Source organism: Suillus fuscotomentosus, assembly GCF_016647785.1.
Source record: "Suillus fuscotomentosus strain FC203 chromosome Unknown F5891scaffold_36, whole genome shotgun sequence".
Lineage (NCBI taxonomy): Eukaryota > Fungi > Basidiomycota > Agaricomycetes > Boletales > Suillaceae > Suillus > Suillus fuscotomentosus.
Window position 1 is genome coordinate 327,588 of NW_024539548.1, and position 13,629 is coordinate 341,216.

Sequence of the window (13,629 nt, forward strand, 5' to 3'; positions counted from 1 at the left end):
CTATACTGTTAAGCTTGCCACACTCAAATCAATCATGGAGGACCCTTACCACAGATCGAAACTAATGTGACAACTTCATTCCTGGGCTGAATCTGGATGGTAAGAAGCTTTTTTTTGAAGTATTTCATACTAATGAAGTTCTCATAGGGCGCAGTCCCACAAGATTGACAGCAACCTGAACGATGTAGAGACTCATGCCTCTCATGGCGTGATATGGCACTTTTCACTAGGGAGTACATGGCACGAACTTGCAGCACCACTCTGTGTGCTATCCGCAGCTATTCCTATATGAGGTGCAGCTTTCCCGCGCACACTTCCCGTGCTTCACGATGTATAGGCGCGCACGCACGTTCCCGTGCTTGAGCGCCATATAGCGCCAGCCATCCAGAAGCATCTATCCACTGTCCACCAAGCTCTCTAGTGCATATATTTCCATTTCCCTTATTTGCATATCATTCCACCTTTATTTTTATCATGAACTCTCACTCATATATATCTTTACATACCTTACTCGGAAGCGCTTTGGCTCTGCATGACAGCACTTAGGCGCCCTATATAAGCGCCAGCAGTACATACTATTAGGACTTACTTTTCACCTTACACTTACTTTCCACTTTACCTTACTACCCAACTTTACCTACCAACTTACTACTTAGCAGAACATAGTTGAAACCTATTCTTTTACATCTCACGCTCTCACATCTCTTATCTTGTATCATATCATCACTTAAGCTTAGTCCTTATCATTATCCACATACGCACGCACACTTTCCTGCGCTTTGCGCTAATACGCGCGCATGTTCCCGTGCCTTGCACGCACCTGCGCTTTCTTGTGCTTCACTTCAGCGCATATCACTAGCTCTTTGCTGCACTCACTTCCCCTTTAGGGTCTAATGCACTCATCTTCTCAAGCATAGCAGACTAGGCAATGCACGACCTACAACATTTATAGATACAGTCAGGAGCATCATTTGTTCCTCACAGTATTGTTGTTTCTACACCGTGTCGAGCTTGAGCCAAGCTGATCCAAGTCATTTCCCACCATTCGCAGCTTGTGAGTGTGTTGGTCCTGCGCCGAGCTCGAGCCATGCTGATCCAAGTCGTTTCCCACCATTTGCAGGTTGTCAGTGTGTCGATCCCGCTTCAAGCTCAAGCCATGCTGATCCAAGTTGTTCCCTGCCGTTCGCAATGTCTCATAAGTTCTTTTTCACAATCATTTTTTTCATAGTTCTAACTTAATATTTATATGTACTACCCATGGGTGAACCCTGCATGGGTGCGGGTGAGGGTATGAGCTGGCCATACCCCCCAAAAACCCACACCCTTTGTGCAGGTGCGGGTATACCTCGGGGTGCAGGTGCGGGTCAGGTCCCTGACACCCTGGGGTATACCTGTGCGGATCCCTACCTAGTTTGCTGATGTGTAACACTTTGGGCAGATTGTCATGTCTGGGGCTTATTTCTTTTATTGCAGATGATCCTGATGAGCATGTGCCCCAGATAAATTTGTTTTAGTATTCTCTAACTATCTCACAATATTATAGAATTTGTTGTGGATATTTGACCTGTAGAGTGAGCCTTCTATGCCTTTTGCATTGATAAGTTGCCCATGGGACGAGATTTACTGCAATTTTCTTCAAAACAAAATATGGCAGTATGTATTATGTTTTGGGGAATCCAGATCTATCATGGATAAGGATTCCGTGCAGAATTGCGTGTGCTAGAGTTGATGCGCGGACTCTTGGGACACACGGACTCGTGGGACCATCTAGTAGCTGTGGGACAAGGTTTGATGGCGCTCAGCGGTGCTTGAATCCAAGTGAACTCGAACTTTTAGAATTGAGCAGCCCTATCAGGGCTGCTCACATGGCTCTGTTTGTGCTGAACGAAATAGTCATACAACAAAAAGTACACAACTATAAACGTCAAACCAGAGGCCACTAGAATCGATGCCAGGATAACAAAACGTACTTGTTTCACATGAGTACTACACTCTCTTAACTGCCAGGATCACATTCACAACTTCTAGTACAAGTTACAAAACTTCGTGCTGCCACAGATCTAATTCGCCGCTTCGGATATACTAGGGACGAAGCTCATCAGCTTATCGCCGTTCGCAAGCCACCACTTTTCCGTCTCCTCATCCGCGTCGTATCCATATTGGATGTCACTCTTCGTCTTATCAGCCCACTGATTCGCATTGCCCTCCAGCACAAGCGTGCTCTTCTCGCCGCGCGCAACGCGCAAAGCGTCCTCCATTGCCGCACGCATTTGGTTATCGCGTTCTTCTTGCTCTGGCCCGTCGGGGTGGTGGAAAATGTACCGGTTTAGATTTGAGGACACCTGTGTCGCAGTGGCACGTTCGTACCGAAGAGACTGGTAAGCATAGAGCAGCGGCGTAATCTGCGAACGATCCGAGCAGTGCGAGAATAGGTTGCCTAAGACGGCAGCATCTTCAATCTAGAACTCTGATATTAGCACTTGTTTGACTGTCGAGACTCCTTCTTACCGCCATGGCTGACCCTTGTGCACGGTAAGGCTATAGGAATATGACACTCAGCATGCGTTATTTCGATCGAGAATTCGCACAAACCAGCATTGGGTGGCATGAGTCGCCCAACAAGGCCAATTTACCATCCTTGTGAATCCACGAAGGCAGTGGGTCTCGGACCATCAACTTCCAATCGAGCGTTGACGGAATAAGCGCTAGAAGCTTTTGGATACTGCATCCAGTGTCACCAGTTAGCATGAACACAATGAGTGCATCAAAATGGAGTCACTGACACAATGTTCCACCCTTGGTAGCACTCTCTCATTCGTTCTACATTACCTCCCTCAGTCCACGATTCCACACCCCCTTCGGCTTCATCAGGGTGCATCATGACGAGGTTATATTCTTTCTTGGCACGCTGTGCAGCTCCCATTAGCTCCCATTGTCGACTATGTTGATCGAACTGCTTACAATATTATAGCCGACGATATGACCTCTAGGGCCCATCCAAATGATCGATTCCGTCTTCTCCACCAGTGATTTCAGGTCATCATCCTGCAGGAGTTTCTCGGTCGGGATAAGGGCTCTGTAAGCAGAGTCTCCAGTAGCCATGGGTGCATCGGGCCCGCCGACGACATACTGCCGAGTAATACTTTTGACTCCGTCAGCGCCAATGAGTACGTCAGCAGATACAATCTCCCCAGATGCAAGCGTCACACTGGGTTTTGACGGGTCCACGGATACGACACGACAACCTACACGTATGTTACAGTGTGGTTCAACCGCCACATAGAGCATACGGTGAAAATCGGCTCGCTGATTCAATCTGATCAGGCAAAATCAGTGCATCAGGGAGAGCACTCAACATGTACGTGGTAATAAGGGGAACCGTATTCCTTCACGAACGTCTCCCCAAATGGCGTGAACCCCACGACCTCATCATTCTTCCCTAGAGAACATCAATCAAGAACACCAAGACATTTAATCGTAACTCACATCGTCTAATGCTCAAATTGTGTGGTTTGACACCAAGCTCTTCGAGATGTGGGCCGAGACCCCAGCGCTTTAAGAGGCGCGAGACGTTAGGGCTGGCTTGAATGCCAGCGCCCACGTCACTGATGGCGAATGCTGCTTCAAGGATGGTAACTTTGTGACCTGCTTGTGCGAGGCAGTATGCAGCAGCGAGACCTCCCAGACCGCATCCTATGACTATGATGTCGAGAGGTAGAGAAGCTCGCCTTCCTTTGTATAGATGGTCGGGCTGGTGGGTCGTGTCAGCCTGAGACGTCCAGAAGGTCAGTACATAGTCTCGTGTTGATCGGTCTCACATTGTCACTAGCTATTTGAGGTTCTCTGGTGTCCATATCATACAAGGGCTGGAAGGATCAAGAAATGATGGATGGGACTGGAGTGTGTGAGTGAAAGATTGATATAGGCTGTAAAGGAGGGTTTACTATTTTGCCGCCTTATACTTATCGTCACCGAGTCGGTTCCCTCTGATGTAGACTATTAAATATTGAAATCAGGTCATATCGATCCAATGATTATCAAGGTTTCGGGTCAGTCTTCGCTGACTAGTCGTTTCTCAAGTTCCCTTCGTAGATTTGGTCTCTTGAATTGGAAGCAAGAGTGCCGTCTTACTTGAGCATTGGCTCTTTGATTTGGAAGCAGTGACTTACGATGGTTTCGCAGTCGGCGGGCCAGCTTCCTTCAAGTTGAAATTTGACGTCGCCGCTGCCGTGATCAAAGTATGTAGCAGTACCTTGCTAAGTCACACGGCTCTTGTAAGTTTATTTCAATTACTTTATTATTTATTATCTTTAAATCGATTTGGCGTGCCTGTGCAACAAGAGCCGTTCCGATTTGACCTGATTGGATATAAAGTGGGATGCATGTTGTCGAGAAGTTCATTAAGCGTTCGCGTCGCATGTAATACTGTCGTGATTCACAGCCAAGCCAAAGTAAGACCTCAACTTGAGCTGAGAGATGATCCTGTCCAATTTGTTTCTAATGTTCGCCATAGATTGCGACTGTGACAGCTAGAAATAGTTCTACAGGTCAGAAGCCACTTGCGAAACGGACACTCTAAGTTCTAACTATCAGAGCCCATCATGCATCAGGGACAGCGTACATAATTGAATTATCAAGATTAAATAGGGACGCTTACACCTGGGAGCTTACGATGATTATCTGCAACTTATCTGATACTAAATGTTATATATGCGTCCATAGTCGAAGTGCCGTCGAGCGCTCATCTGCCATGGATAATCGATTATCCGAGTCTCGTTAATGAAGGATCCGCTGGAAAGTAGTAACGGCAGAAAGTCGTTCAAACATCCAGTCAGACGCGCGATAGCAGAACCAGAAGTCTCGGGAACATCTGATGTCTTGTCGGGGAAGACTGATGGCCTCATCCTCAGAAAATGGATGCTCTGGGTCCGTCGCTTGGCTGAATTCGGTTAGAGGTTTATTACTGGAAAAGGCCGAGCTGCGCCGGCAGTACCCTTGTTCCACAAGTGGTGCGACACATTTTCGAGAAAGGTATGAAATGTATGTGGATCATCTCATCAAACATAAATATCAAATGATCGCATAAGAATCCCCGAAGTAGTAACACAAATGATAGGAGGATACAGAAGGGTCACTACACCGATGGCGACGGGAGAAGCTTGGTATAACGAGCTGGGGCCTCTCGGCAGGGCCTGCCCTCCCAACGATGACGACGGGGTGGCTTGCAAGGATGTTATTGTACGTCTTGAGAAATTGAGGTAGAAGATGCCGACGAAGCTTGTATAACATGCTGAGGGTTTTCAGCCTCTAGGACCGGTAGGACTCCTAAGGAGTCCGTGAGGGGTGGCTCTAGGGAGAGGCAGGTGGCTTTCGTCTGAGTCTTCTATTCAAGTAATAGTAAATTAGATTTGGCGACCAAGTAAAACAAATAAAATACCTAGTATTTTCAAAATTCCTGAGTCTGTGACAGACCTGCCCTAAGACGGTCCATTAGCCAGATCTTCTGCGCAACTCGAGACTCGACTCCAGAGGACTATAAAGTTGCTCGGTGAGTCAGCAAACGAAAAGTACATACCAGACATACCACTAGTTCGCAGTGACGTTTGACGATATGAGTGGACGTAGCTTCTTTACGCAGCCGTTCCCATCGTTAAACAACCACCGCTGAATCGACCCATGTCATCATAGAACAATTCTATTGCATACAAGCTCGTGATGCTTCTGGCACGCGTGTCGGATGTCTCAGAATCGAGGCACGATTCAAACACGACCAACAATAACTAAATGCTAAAAAAAACCAACACAACATTAGAAAGAAAAGGAACCAAAGACGGGTCCATTGCCACAGATTCGACTCACATGCACGAACGCCGATTCCGCGGGAGGATTTCTGAGCACGATGGCATCAGACGGAGTGGCGTTTGATACCGATACTCGATATCACGAGGAATTGCAGTGGGCACGATTAAGTATATATAGCTAGCTTAGCGTCGCACGTAAAATGGACACATGGACAGCCATGGACAAGAACTTGAACTTTCCGGCTGTGATGTTCTGCCCTAGAATTTTTCAAATGGGGTTCGTGGGTCTCGAAGCTGGGCGGCTGCTTACATAAACATACATGAGGGATAAGAATTACTATCAATTTGTCATGTTGCATTGTTACATTGTTACACTTGTAAAAAAAAAAGATGTTAAAAGAATATTGTGAAGATTCTAAATGTCACAGATCGGCTGCTCAATAAGTACAGTACCAGTGTGGGATAGAGCTGCAGAGCTAAAAAGCCACCAGATTCTCGTGTATCAGCCAGATAGTCCAGAACAGACAATACAAATAAACAAAAGACTCCTATGCAGTTAGTGATCGCGATTTGCAGAAGACATGACTCTTGGCTTGAGTTCGATTGAAGGAGCAAGGGCCATAAGCCTTTTCCCATTCACGAGCCACCACTTTTCCACCTCCTCATCCGCATCGTATCCAAATTGGATGTCGCTCTTCGTCTTATCAGCCCATTGATTCGAATTGCCTGTTAGTGTATATGTGCTCTTCTCGCCACGCGCAACACGCAAAGCGTCCTCCTTGGCCGCGCGCATCTCACGATCACGCTCCTCTTGCTCCGGCCCGTCGGGTTTGTGGAATATGAACCGGTTTAGACTTGAGGACCTCTGTGTCGCGGTAGCACGGTGGTACCGGATAGACTGGTAGGCATAGAGCAGTGGCGCAATCTGCGAACGATCCGAGCAGTGCGAGAATAGGTTGCCTAGGACGGCAGCGTCTTCAATCTAGAGAACTCTGATATTAGCACTCGTTTTACTGTCGACGCTCCTCCTTACCGCCATGGCCGACCCTTGTGCACGGTAAGGCTATAGAGATATGACATTCAGCATGCGCTATTTTGATCGAGAATGCACACAAACCAGCATTGGGTGGCATGAGTCGCCCAACAAGGCCAACTTGCCATCCTTGTGAATCCACGAAGGCAGTGGGTCTCGGTCCATCAATCTCCAATTGAGCGTCGACGGAACAAGTGCCAGAAGCTTTTGAACACTGCGTGCCGCGCCACCATTCAACAAAAGCATAAGGCGGGTATAAGACAGAGTTACTAACGTGGTATTCCATCCCTTGTAGGTTTCTATCATTTTGTCCACATTACCTTCAGCAGTCCATGATTCTATGCCCCCTTCAGTATCATCAGGGTGCATCATGACGAGGTTAAACTCTTTCTTGGCGCGCTACACAGCCCTCGCATTAGCTTCATGGTTAACCATGTTAAGCGAACAGTCGGCTTACAATAGTATAGCCGACAATGTGACCCCCGGGGCCCATCCATATATTCGATTCCATCTTCTCCACCAATGGTCTCAGGTCATCATCCTGTAGAAGTTTCTCAGCCGGGATGAGGGCTCTGTAAGCAGCATCTCCAGTAGCCCTGGGTTTATCGGGCCCGCCAACAACATGCTCCCGAGTAACACTCTTGACTCCGTCGGCGCCAATGAGTAAGTCGGCATATACGATCTCCCCGGATGCAAGCGTCACACTAGGTTTCGATGGATCCACGGATACAACGCGGCTATTAACACGGATGTTACAGTGTGGCTCAGCGGCTTCGTAGAGCACGCGGTGGAAATCAGCTCGCTATTCTAGCTTCGTCAGAAAGGATAGGTGCAGTATGGAGAGGACTAACATGTAAGAGGTAGAAAGGAAACCCGTATTCCTTATCAATCAAATTTCCAAGGGGTGTCCACCCTACGACTTCATCGTTGCTCCCTGGAGATTGGCATCAAGCAAGAGCGTCAGAACACTTCGACATAACTCACATCGTTTAAGGCTTAGCGCCTGGATTTTGACACCAATTTCTTGAAGCTGTGGGCCGAGACCCCAACGCATCAAGAGACGCGAGACATTGGGGCTGGATTGGATACCAGCGCCTATGTCACCGATGGCTGACGCTGCTTCGAGGATGGTGATGTTGTGGCCTGCCTGTGCAAGACAATATGCAGCAGCGAGACCTCCCAAACCACATCCTATGACTACGATGTTGAGGGGCAGCGAAGCTCGCCTTCCTTTGTATAGATGGTCCGGCTGAGTCGAGCCAGCCTGAAGTATCCAGAAGGTCAGCACATAGCTCCGTTTTGATAGGGCCCACATCAATACTAACTGTTTCAGATTGCTGTGCGTTCATTGTATCACTCAAAGAGCAGGACTTCGAGATAACAGAGTGGAGATGATAGAGGGGACTGAAAGTGATTGATGATTGATGTGGATGGACTATTGATATAGGCTGCTAAGGAGAATCGGAAGGTACCTTATTTTGTCGTATCGATCCAATCATCAGGAGTTCCGCGCCCAAATCCATCACTGGCTAGTCGTTTTGCTTTCCCCGTGGGTTCTGTCTCCTGAATTGGAATCAGGAGTAGTCTCTTACTTGAAGATGTCAGCACTAGTCCTTTGAGCCAGGGGGTAAAACAAATCATCCTTTCGTAGTTACTGGCCAAGATTGACTTCCGGGCGGCCGCTGCCATGAAGATCCATCACTCAAAGCATCTTGACAGTCAGGGATTGGTCTGTGTCTAAATGATTCGTTATCCGATAATCTCGACTTGTATGTCATGTGGACGCACATAATGTTATTACAATTGTTGAGTAAGTTTGTCAAAATGTTTATCCAAATTCTCATGCACACGAGCTTCCACAGAGAACTCGGGAGGTTTAACTCAGAGTCAGAATGCTTGCAAAGACGATTATAATAGGGGTGGGTAAGACAAGACGGTCGCAGTATGGTTGCCGGACTGTTGGGTATCCAATCAGTAATCCCATTCTCGATGAAAGGTAACGCAAAGGGACACTGCAAGGAAGAATGAATTACCGCAGTAAACATTTAGAATAGGAGACTCCCCGTGGCCGAGGAACGAAGACAAAATGTTGAATCTGCTCCATGTATACGGTCGACTATGACAGGCTTATGGAAGGATAAGCCTAGCTTGTATATTCACTGTTCTGAATGATGACAAGCGTGGGCATGTGTGACTCATGAGGTACAGTAGGGACTGTGCCACGGTCACGGGTTGCAGCCCCGGCCTCCGGGCAACCTATGCATGACGTATAGCGTAGGAGATAAGATTGAATGTTGGAATGAGCTGCCCAAGAGGTCAGTGCACTCATCCTCATTTAGGACTCCTGTCAAATGCTATTCTCGATAGGTAGGCACCATCGGACGTACGAGTAACCCGGGGATAGATGATGTTGAAAAAAAATTGAACATAGATGAGCGTGAACAGCTTGTAGATCTTTTCCCCTGTGGGTTCCTGCTGATGCATGGCGGATTCGGGAGCTCGTTAGTGTTAGTCTACCGCACCATCCAGGTCACAAACCTTGAGTCTTAACTGCGACAACATTCATTGGACAAATTTATCCTTCCAGAGGCAAGTTGCAGCAGAGATATCTTCGGGTAAGAGACAACTGTCTCCTTTCGGTAATGGTCTGCCTACGGGGAAGACTACCTTCATATGAGTTACGTGAAGCACACAACTTGCACTGATAGGCCACCCTGCTAGGCTCCTCCACGAAAGCGCGGATGCCTGATCGCAGTCTCTCGAAGATGCCGCCCAAATAGTCATTTTGGACGTCGAGTGCCTGCAAGCTCAATGCCACTCACTGATTGACTGAGCTCGGATTCCTTTTTCCCCTGCTTGCGCGAATCAACCAATCACTCTTTTACTATGACATATCCGTATCAAAGGCATAGATATGGTATCTGATCGAGTCGTGATACGGGTACTCGAGTCAAGGTTTCATGCATACCCACATGCCGGGTCGTGGAAACAAGGTTGGTGACCGCAGGTCGAGAAAGTTTGAGTTAGTGCCACAGGCACCTGATTATCGGGATAAAGTGAGTTGCCTGAGTTCCGCGAGTCGTGGAGATAAGTTTGGGTCAAGCAAGTTTGAGTTGGTGACACACTCAGTAGACACGGTGTGACACCTGGGTCCTGAATATTCCTGAATCATTACCCGTATTTAGTTTTAGACCTGCTTACATGAGCGCACTACGTAGGTGCCAATTCAGTCACTACCCACGAACCATCCCTGCAAATATTGTTACAATGTTGGATTGATCGGAGGGCAAGTTCTACATAATCTGAGGAACTAATATTAATTGCGTTTGTATTGGCTTAGATATCGTAGTGAGGTTTTTTCGTAGAAGCAAGCACTCCCTGAAATCGAATCGCCTGGGAACACGAAACATTGTATTACTGCATTTCGTCGCACCTGCTTCCGGGATATTGGCTAGTCATGCAAGCATGTGCATGAAGTTCCGGTCCGTTACGCGCGATGCAATGCCTGACATTTGGAGTTATCGCCAGCACCGCTAAAGCTAAGTTAGTGAGCAATGTGTCTTATCGTTGATCTGAGTGCTCTCTATTCGGCTATTCCATTCAGGCGGATTGCGATGGGTACGACGTACCACAGGTCTCGGATGGGTCCTCCATGATGGCAAGAGCCCGGGTCAAGTTGGGTCAGCACAACAGATCGCCTAAGAGTTGCATAGTACTTACTGCAATCGAGTGATGAAGCCACGGTTGACTGCTGGTAGCGTATAATCTTCAACGACACTGTTGTCCGTGACTGTGGGCATCGCATTGTCAAAACGTTTTGGCGTCGTCGATTTGCATTGCATTATTGCAGCGTGTCGCGTATCGTATTGTCGTCAACGCACACGTTTCGTCAATTCATCCATGCACGTGTGCAACACAATCTTACATCACTCCATCAATCTCTCGATGACTTCACATTAAAATGGTGAAATATGATCTTAACATACCCTACAATATTTGAGGACATGTGATAATGTACAGATGCTTGATTTCGACCGCTATTTTCCTGCATATGAGCTCAAGGCGGTGTGGAACAGATGATCCTTGTTAGCAAGAACGAAGAGCCGTTCGACCGCTGCTTTCGGCTCAGGATTGGCAACCATCTCCCAATGAGCCTGGAAATTCACGACAGCATCAGTACGTGCAAAACCATGATAATATCAAAGTCTACCTCAACGCTCGACCAGCCGCCAACAAGAATAATTGCATTCTCGTCCTCCAGCGTAGGACCAAATATGAGCTTCTTCTCGGTTAAGTCTGAGAGATTATTGAGGATGTCGAACACCTCTGCACGATGGCTGGGATCTTTGAGGGTGATGAGGAGGACCTCCGTGACAGGCTGCTGGAATGTGGGATGATCGTTGAAAATGACATGATACATCTTGAATGGGCCCCCAATGGTGGGTTTCAGAGCTTCGAGAAGAGGACCGTACGAGGAGGAAGTCATGAACGCTTGATGGTGCGCCAGGCTATCCCAGTCTAAAGCCAGGGCATGATGGGCTCACTTTCAACGACTAGCAAAATGCATAACACGTACTGAGGAAGAGATACCCTGTAGCTGGGTTCTCGATCTGTAGCCCGAAGTAGACGGGCCTATCGTGGTAACAGTATGATTATGGTGTCCAATGCCATGGGCAGCAAGAGAACCATACGCACTTGTGGACACCATCAGCCTTTGAAACTATGTCGGATGCAGGACGTAAACATGAGACGTCCTCACGAAACTTCTCTGATGTCTCGAAGATGATGATTTCAGTCGTTGGGATAGTAGACATGGTTGCGGGAGAATTTCTGAAAGAGTCCCTTACAATATCCCCTAAATATAAAGTCGGACTCTGGAAGTGCTACCTGTGTCGGAAAAAAACTATCATAAAATAGAGTTAATTCGCTGCGGTGACAACAAGCTGATGTGTGGGAAGAGGCTGTAGCTAGAGCAGTGCATACTAGCACTGGTTGAGATTAGCTTGGTATGTAGCTGAATGGTTGATATCGAATGAAATAGCGTGATGACGAGTGTGGTTGATGCCTGGATTGAAGATTAGCTGGCCCAGGGAATCACGAAGCGGTTCGTGGATAGTATTGTGAGCAAACCTATTTTGAAGCAGCTCAGGACTGCCAACTGACAAAATTCCTCGGCGGAACCATGTTCTGTCGGGTGGTAGAATTTGCTATTTTGATGTGAGACTACTAGATAGCGAGAGCACCACCAGCACTCACTCTACACTGTAAGGCTCCTCGACATCTGGCTTCAAGTTGGCTGGTAATAATCAGAAAGAGGTCGATTTAGACCTGTCAGAACACTGTCGTGTCAGTACGTACGTGGGTCCTGGGAACTATACATTTATCCTGTGATTACCAAGGCTGTGGCAAGTACTAGTCCCAACCACACGGTGTTTTCGCGCTCTCCCTTCCCATTCGCATCCCAGTCCAAGGAGAATTCTCCGTGCATCGTTATTTTCCCACTACAAGTGTCTTCTAGTCGAGCGAACTCAACTTTAAAATCAGTCTCGGGCCACTTGGCAGTCACGGTATCCTCGGTAGTAAAGCCGGCTTTATAAACCTACTTTCAGCAAGGGAATTGAGAGGACGGCCTCCAGACTTAGGCATCGTAAAGAAGCTGTAGTTCTACCCAGGAGATTCCGCTCTGTCATGTGGCAGAATGGCATGGTTCTGCCCACAACTCTATTCGTGGATCCGACAGACAGTGATCCAAGGCTCAAGCCAGTGATTACATTAATGAGCACAGATGTCATCAATATCGGTGCGTTTACTAATTTTCAGGCTCAATACACAAGTATCTGTGAGATATTGAGCAATATTTATGTTATACGAACAGCAGACTCGTGACCAGCATGTCTATCGACATAGTACGAACAGGTCACCAGTCTGCGAACACAGGGCATACGTGCATGTCACTTAACTCAAGGCTGCTATTCGGAATTTCAGATCCTATCCATCCGAACATGTGGGAGGAAAACGTACACCTCACAGGTAAGGACAGTCAGTGCTCTGCAGATACCATACAGATTTAACAGATCCATCAGATTCAGAGTTTTTGAGCTTCATCGATACATCTTCTGCTCAGCCGCAACTTCGCATATGCCACCACTGACCAGTGATCATATAAATGACAGTCAAATGCTCGAACAGAGGTGCAAATGTATGAATCGTACAATACTATAATAAAAACTCCTGGCACGTTATCGATATGTCGAGTCGCACAGATGTACCAGGTTTACACGAGCGGACCTATCCGAGAAGTCGAAAGGTCGTCTAACAAGTCACTCGGGCACCAGGGCAACTGGCTATCGCACAGTTGTGCTAGATAACAGTTTGCGCCTGGACTATGACAGAATGTGATGCGATGTAGCGGAAACGCCGGATGGACCCGGTGCGCAGTAATCTGTCACTGCAATCATTCAGCGACTTTCCGAGTCAACGAGCGAGTCGCGACAGTAGGCGGCAGTCTGGGAATTTCGGGTCCTGGGCGCTTGGTCATGAAATCCAACAATAGTATCACAATGGCGTTCGTTATGTAAGTGCATGCGTGATGTATGATCTTTGCATGGCCTTTATGCACTAGGCGCCCTCACCGGCGCTGGTCTTGCTCGAATGAGCTACCATTGATAACCCCAATAGCACCGCATGTGCTATGTGCCGACACCTGCTACCATTTTTGTTTTGATAGAAGGAACAAGTGCCTTCCTTCTGCCTACGAGCAAGGATAACAGTCTCCTACATGGGTTGTCACTGGTG

General features: G+C 47.5%; 3 protein-coding genes across 3 annotated transcripts; all 3 read right to left on the reverse strand.

Moving 5' to 3' along the window:
- Positions 1 to 1,857: 1,857 nt before the first annotated feature.
- F5891DRAFT_1041600 (uncharacterized protein) lies at positions 1,858 to 4,243 on the reverse strand. Its single transcript, XM_041362072.1, has 10 exons — positions 4,170 to 4,243; positions 3,945 to 4,101; positions 3,819 to 3,895; positions 3,487 to 3,751; positions 3,357 to 3,439; positions 2,962 to 3,306; positions 2,784 to 2,908; positions 2,593 to 2,722; positions 2,509 to 2,538; positions 1,858 to 2,459 (listed from the first exon to the last, which is right to left on the reverse strand). Exons 3-10 carry the CDS (start codon positions 3,852 to 3,854, stop codon positions 2,061 to 2,063), a joined length of 1,413 nt encoding a protein of 470 aa, XP_041224449.1. The 5' UTR covers positions 3,855 to 3,895; positions 3,945 to 4,101; positions 4,170 to 4,243; the 3' UTR covers positions 1,858 to 2,060.
- A 2,114-nt stretch (positions 4,244 to 6,357) lies between these two features.
- F5891DRAFT_1190369 (uncharacterized protein) lies at positions 6,358 to 8,183 on the reverse strand (the record flags this gene model as incomplete). The annotated part of the gene is made up of 7 exons (XM_041367288.1): positions 6,358 to 6,783; positions 6,835 to 6,864; positions 6,919 to 7,233; positions 7,292 to 7,636; positions 7,686 to 7,768; positions 7,819 to 8,098; positions 8,160 to 8,183. The coding sequence occupies 7 exons, from the start codon at positions 8,181 to 8,183 to the stop codon at positions 6,358 to 6,360; spliced, it is 1,503 nt and encodes a 500-aa protein (XP_041224450.1).
- A 2,688-nt stretch (positions 8,184 to 10,871) lies between these two features.
- On the reverse strand, positions 10,872 to 11,648 carry F5891DRAFT_1190370 (uncharacterized protein; the record flags this gene model as incomplete). The annotated part of the gene is made up of 4 exons (XM_041367289.1): positions 10,872 to 10,988; positions 11,045 to 11,352; positions 11,411 to 11,466; positions 11,530 to 11,648. 4 exons carry the CDS (start codon positions 11,646 to 11,648, stop codon positions 10,872 to 10,874), a joined length of 600 nt encoding a protein of 199 aa, XP_041224451.1.
- Between the last annotated feature and the right edge of the window lie 1,981 nt (positions 11,649 to 13,629).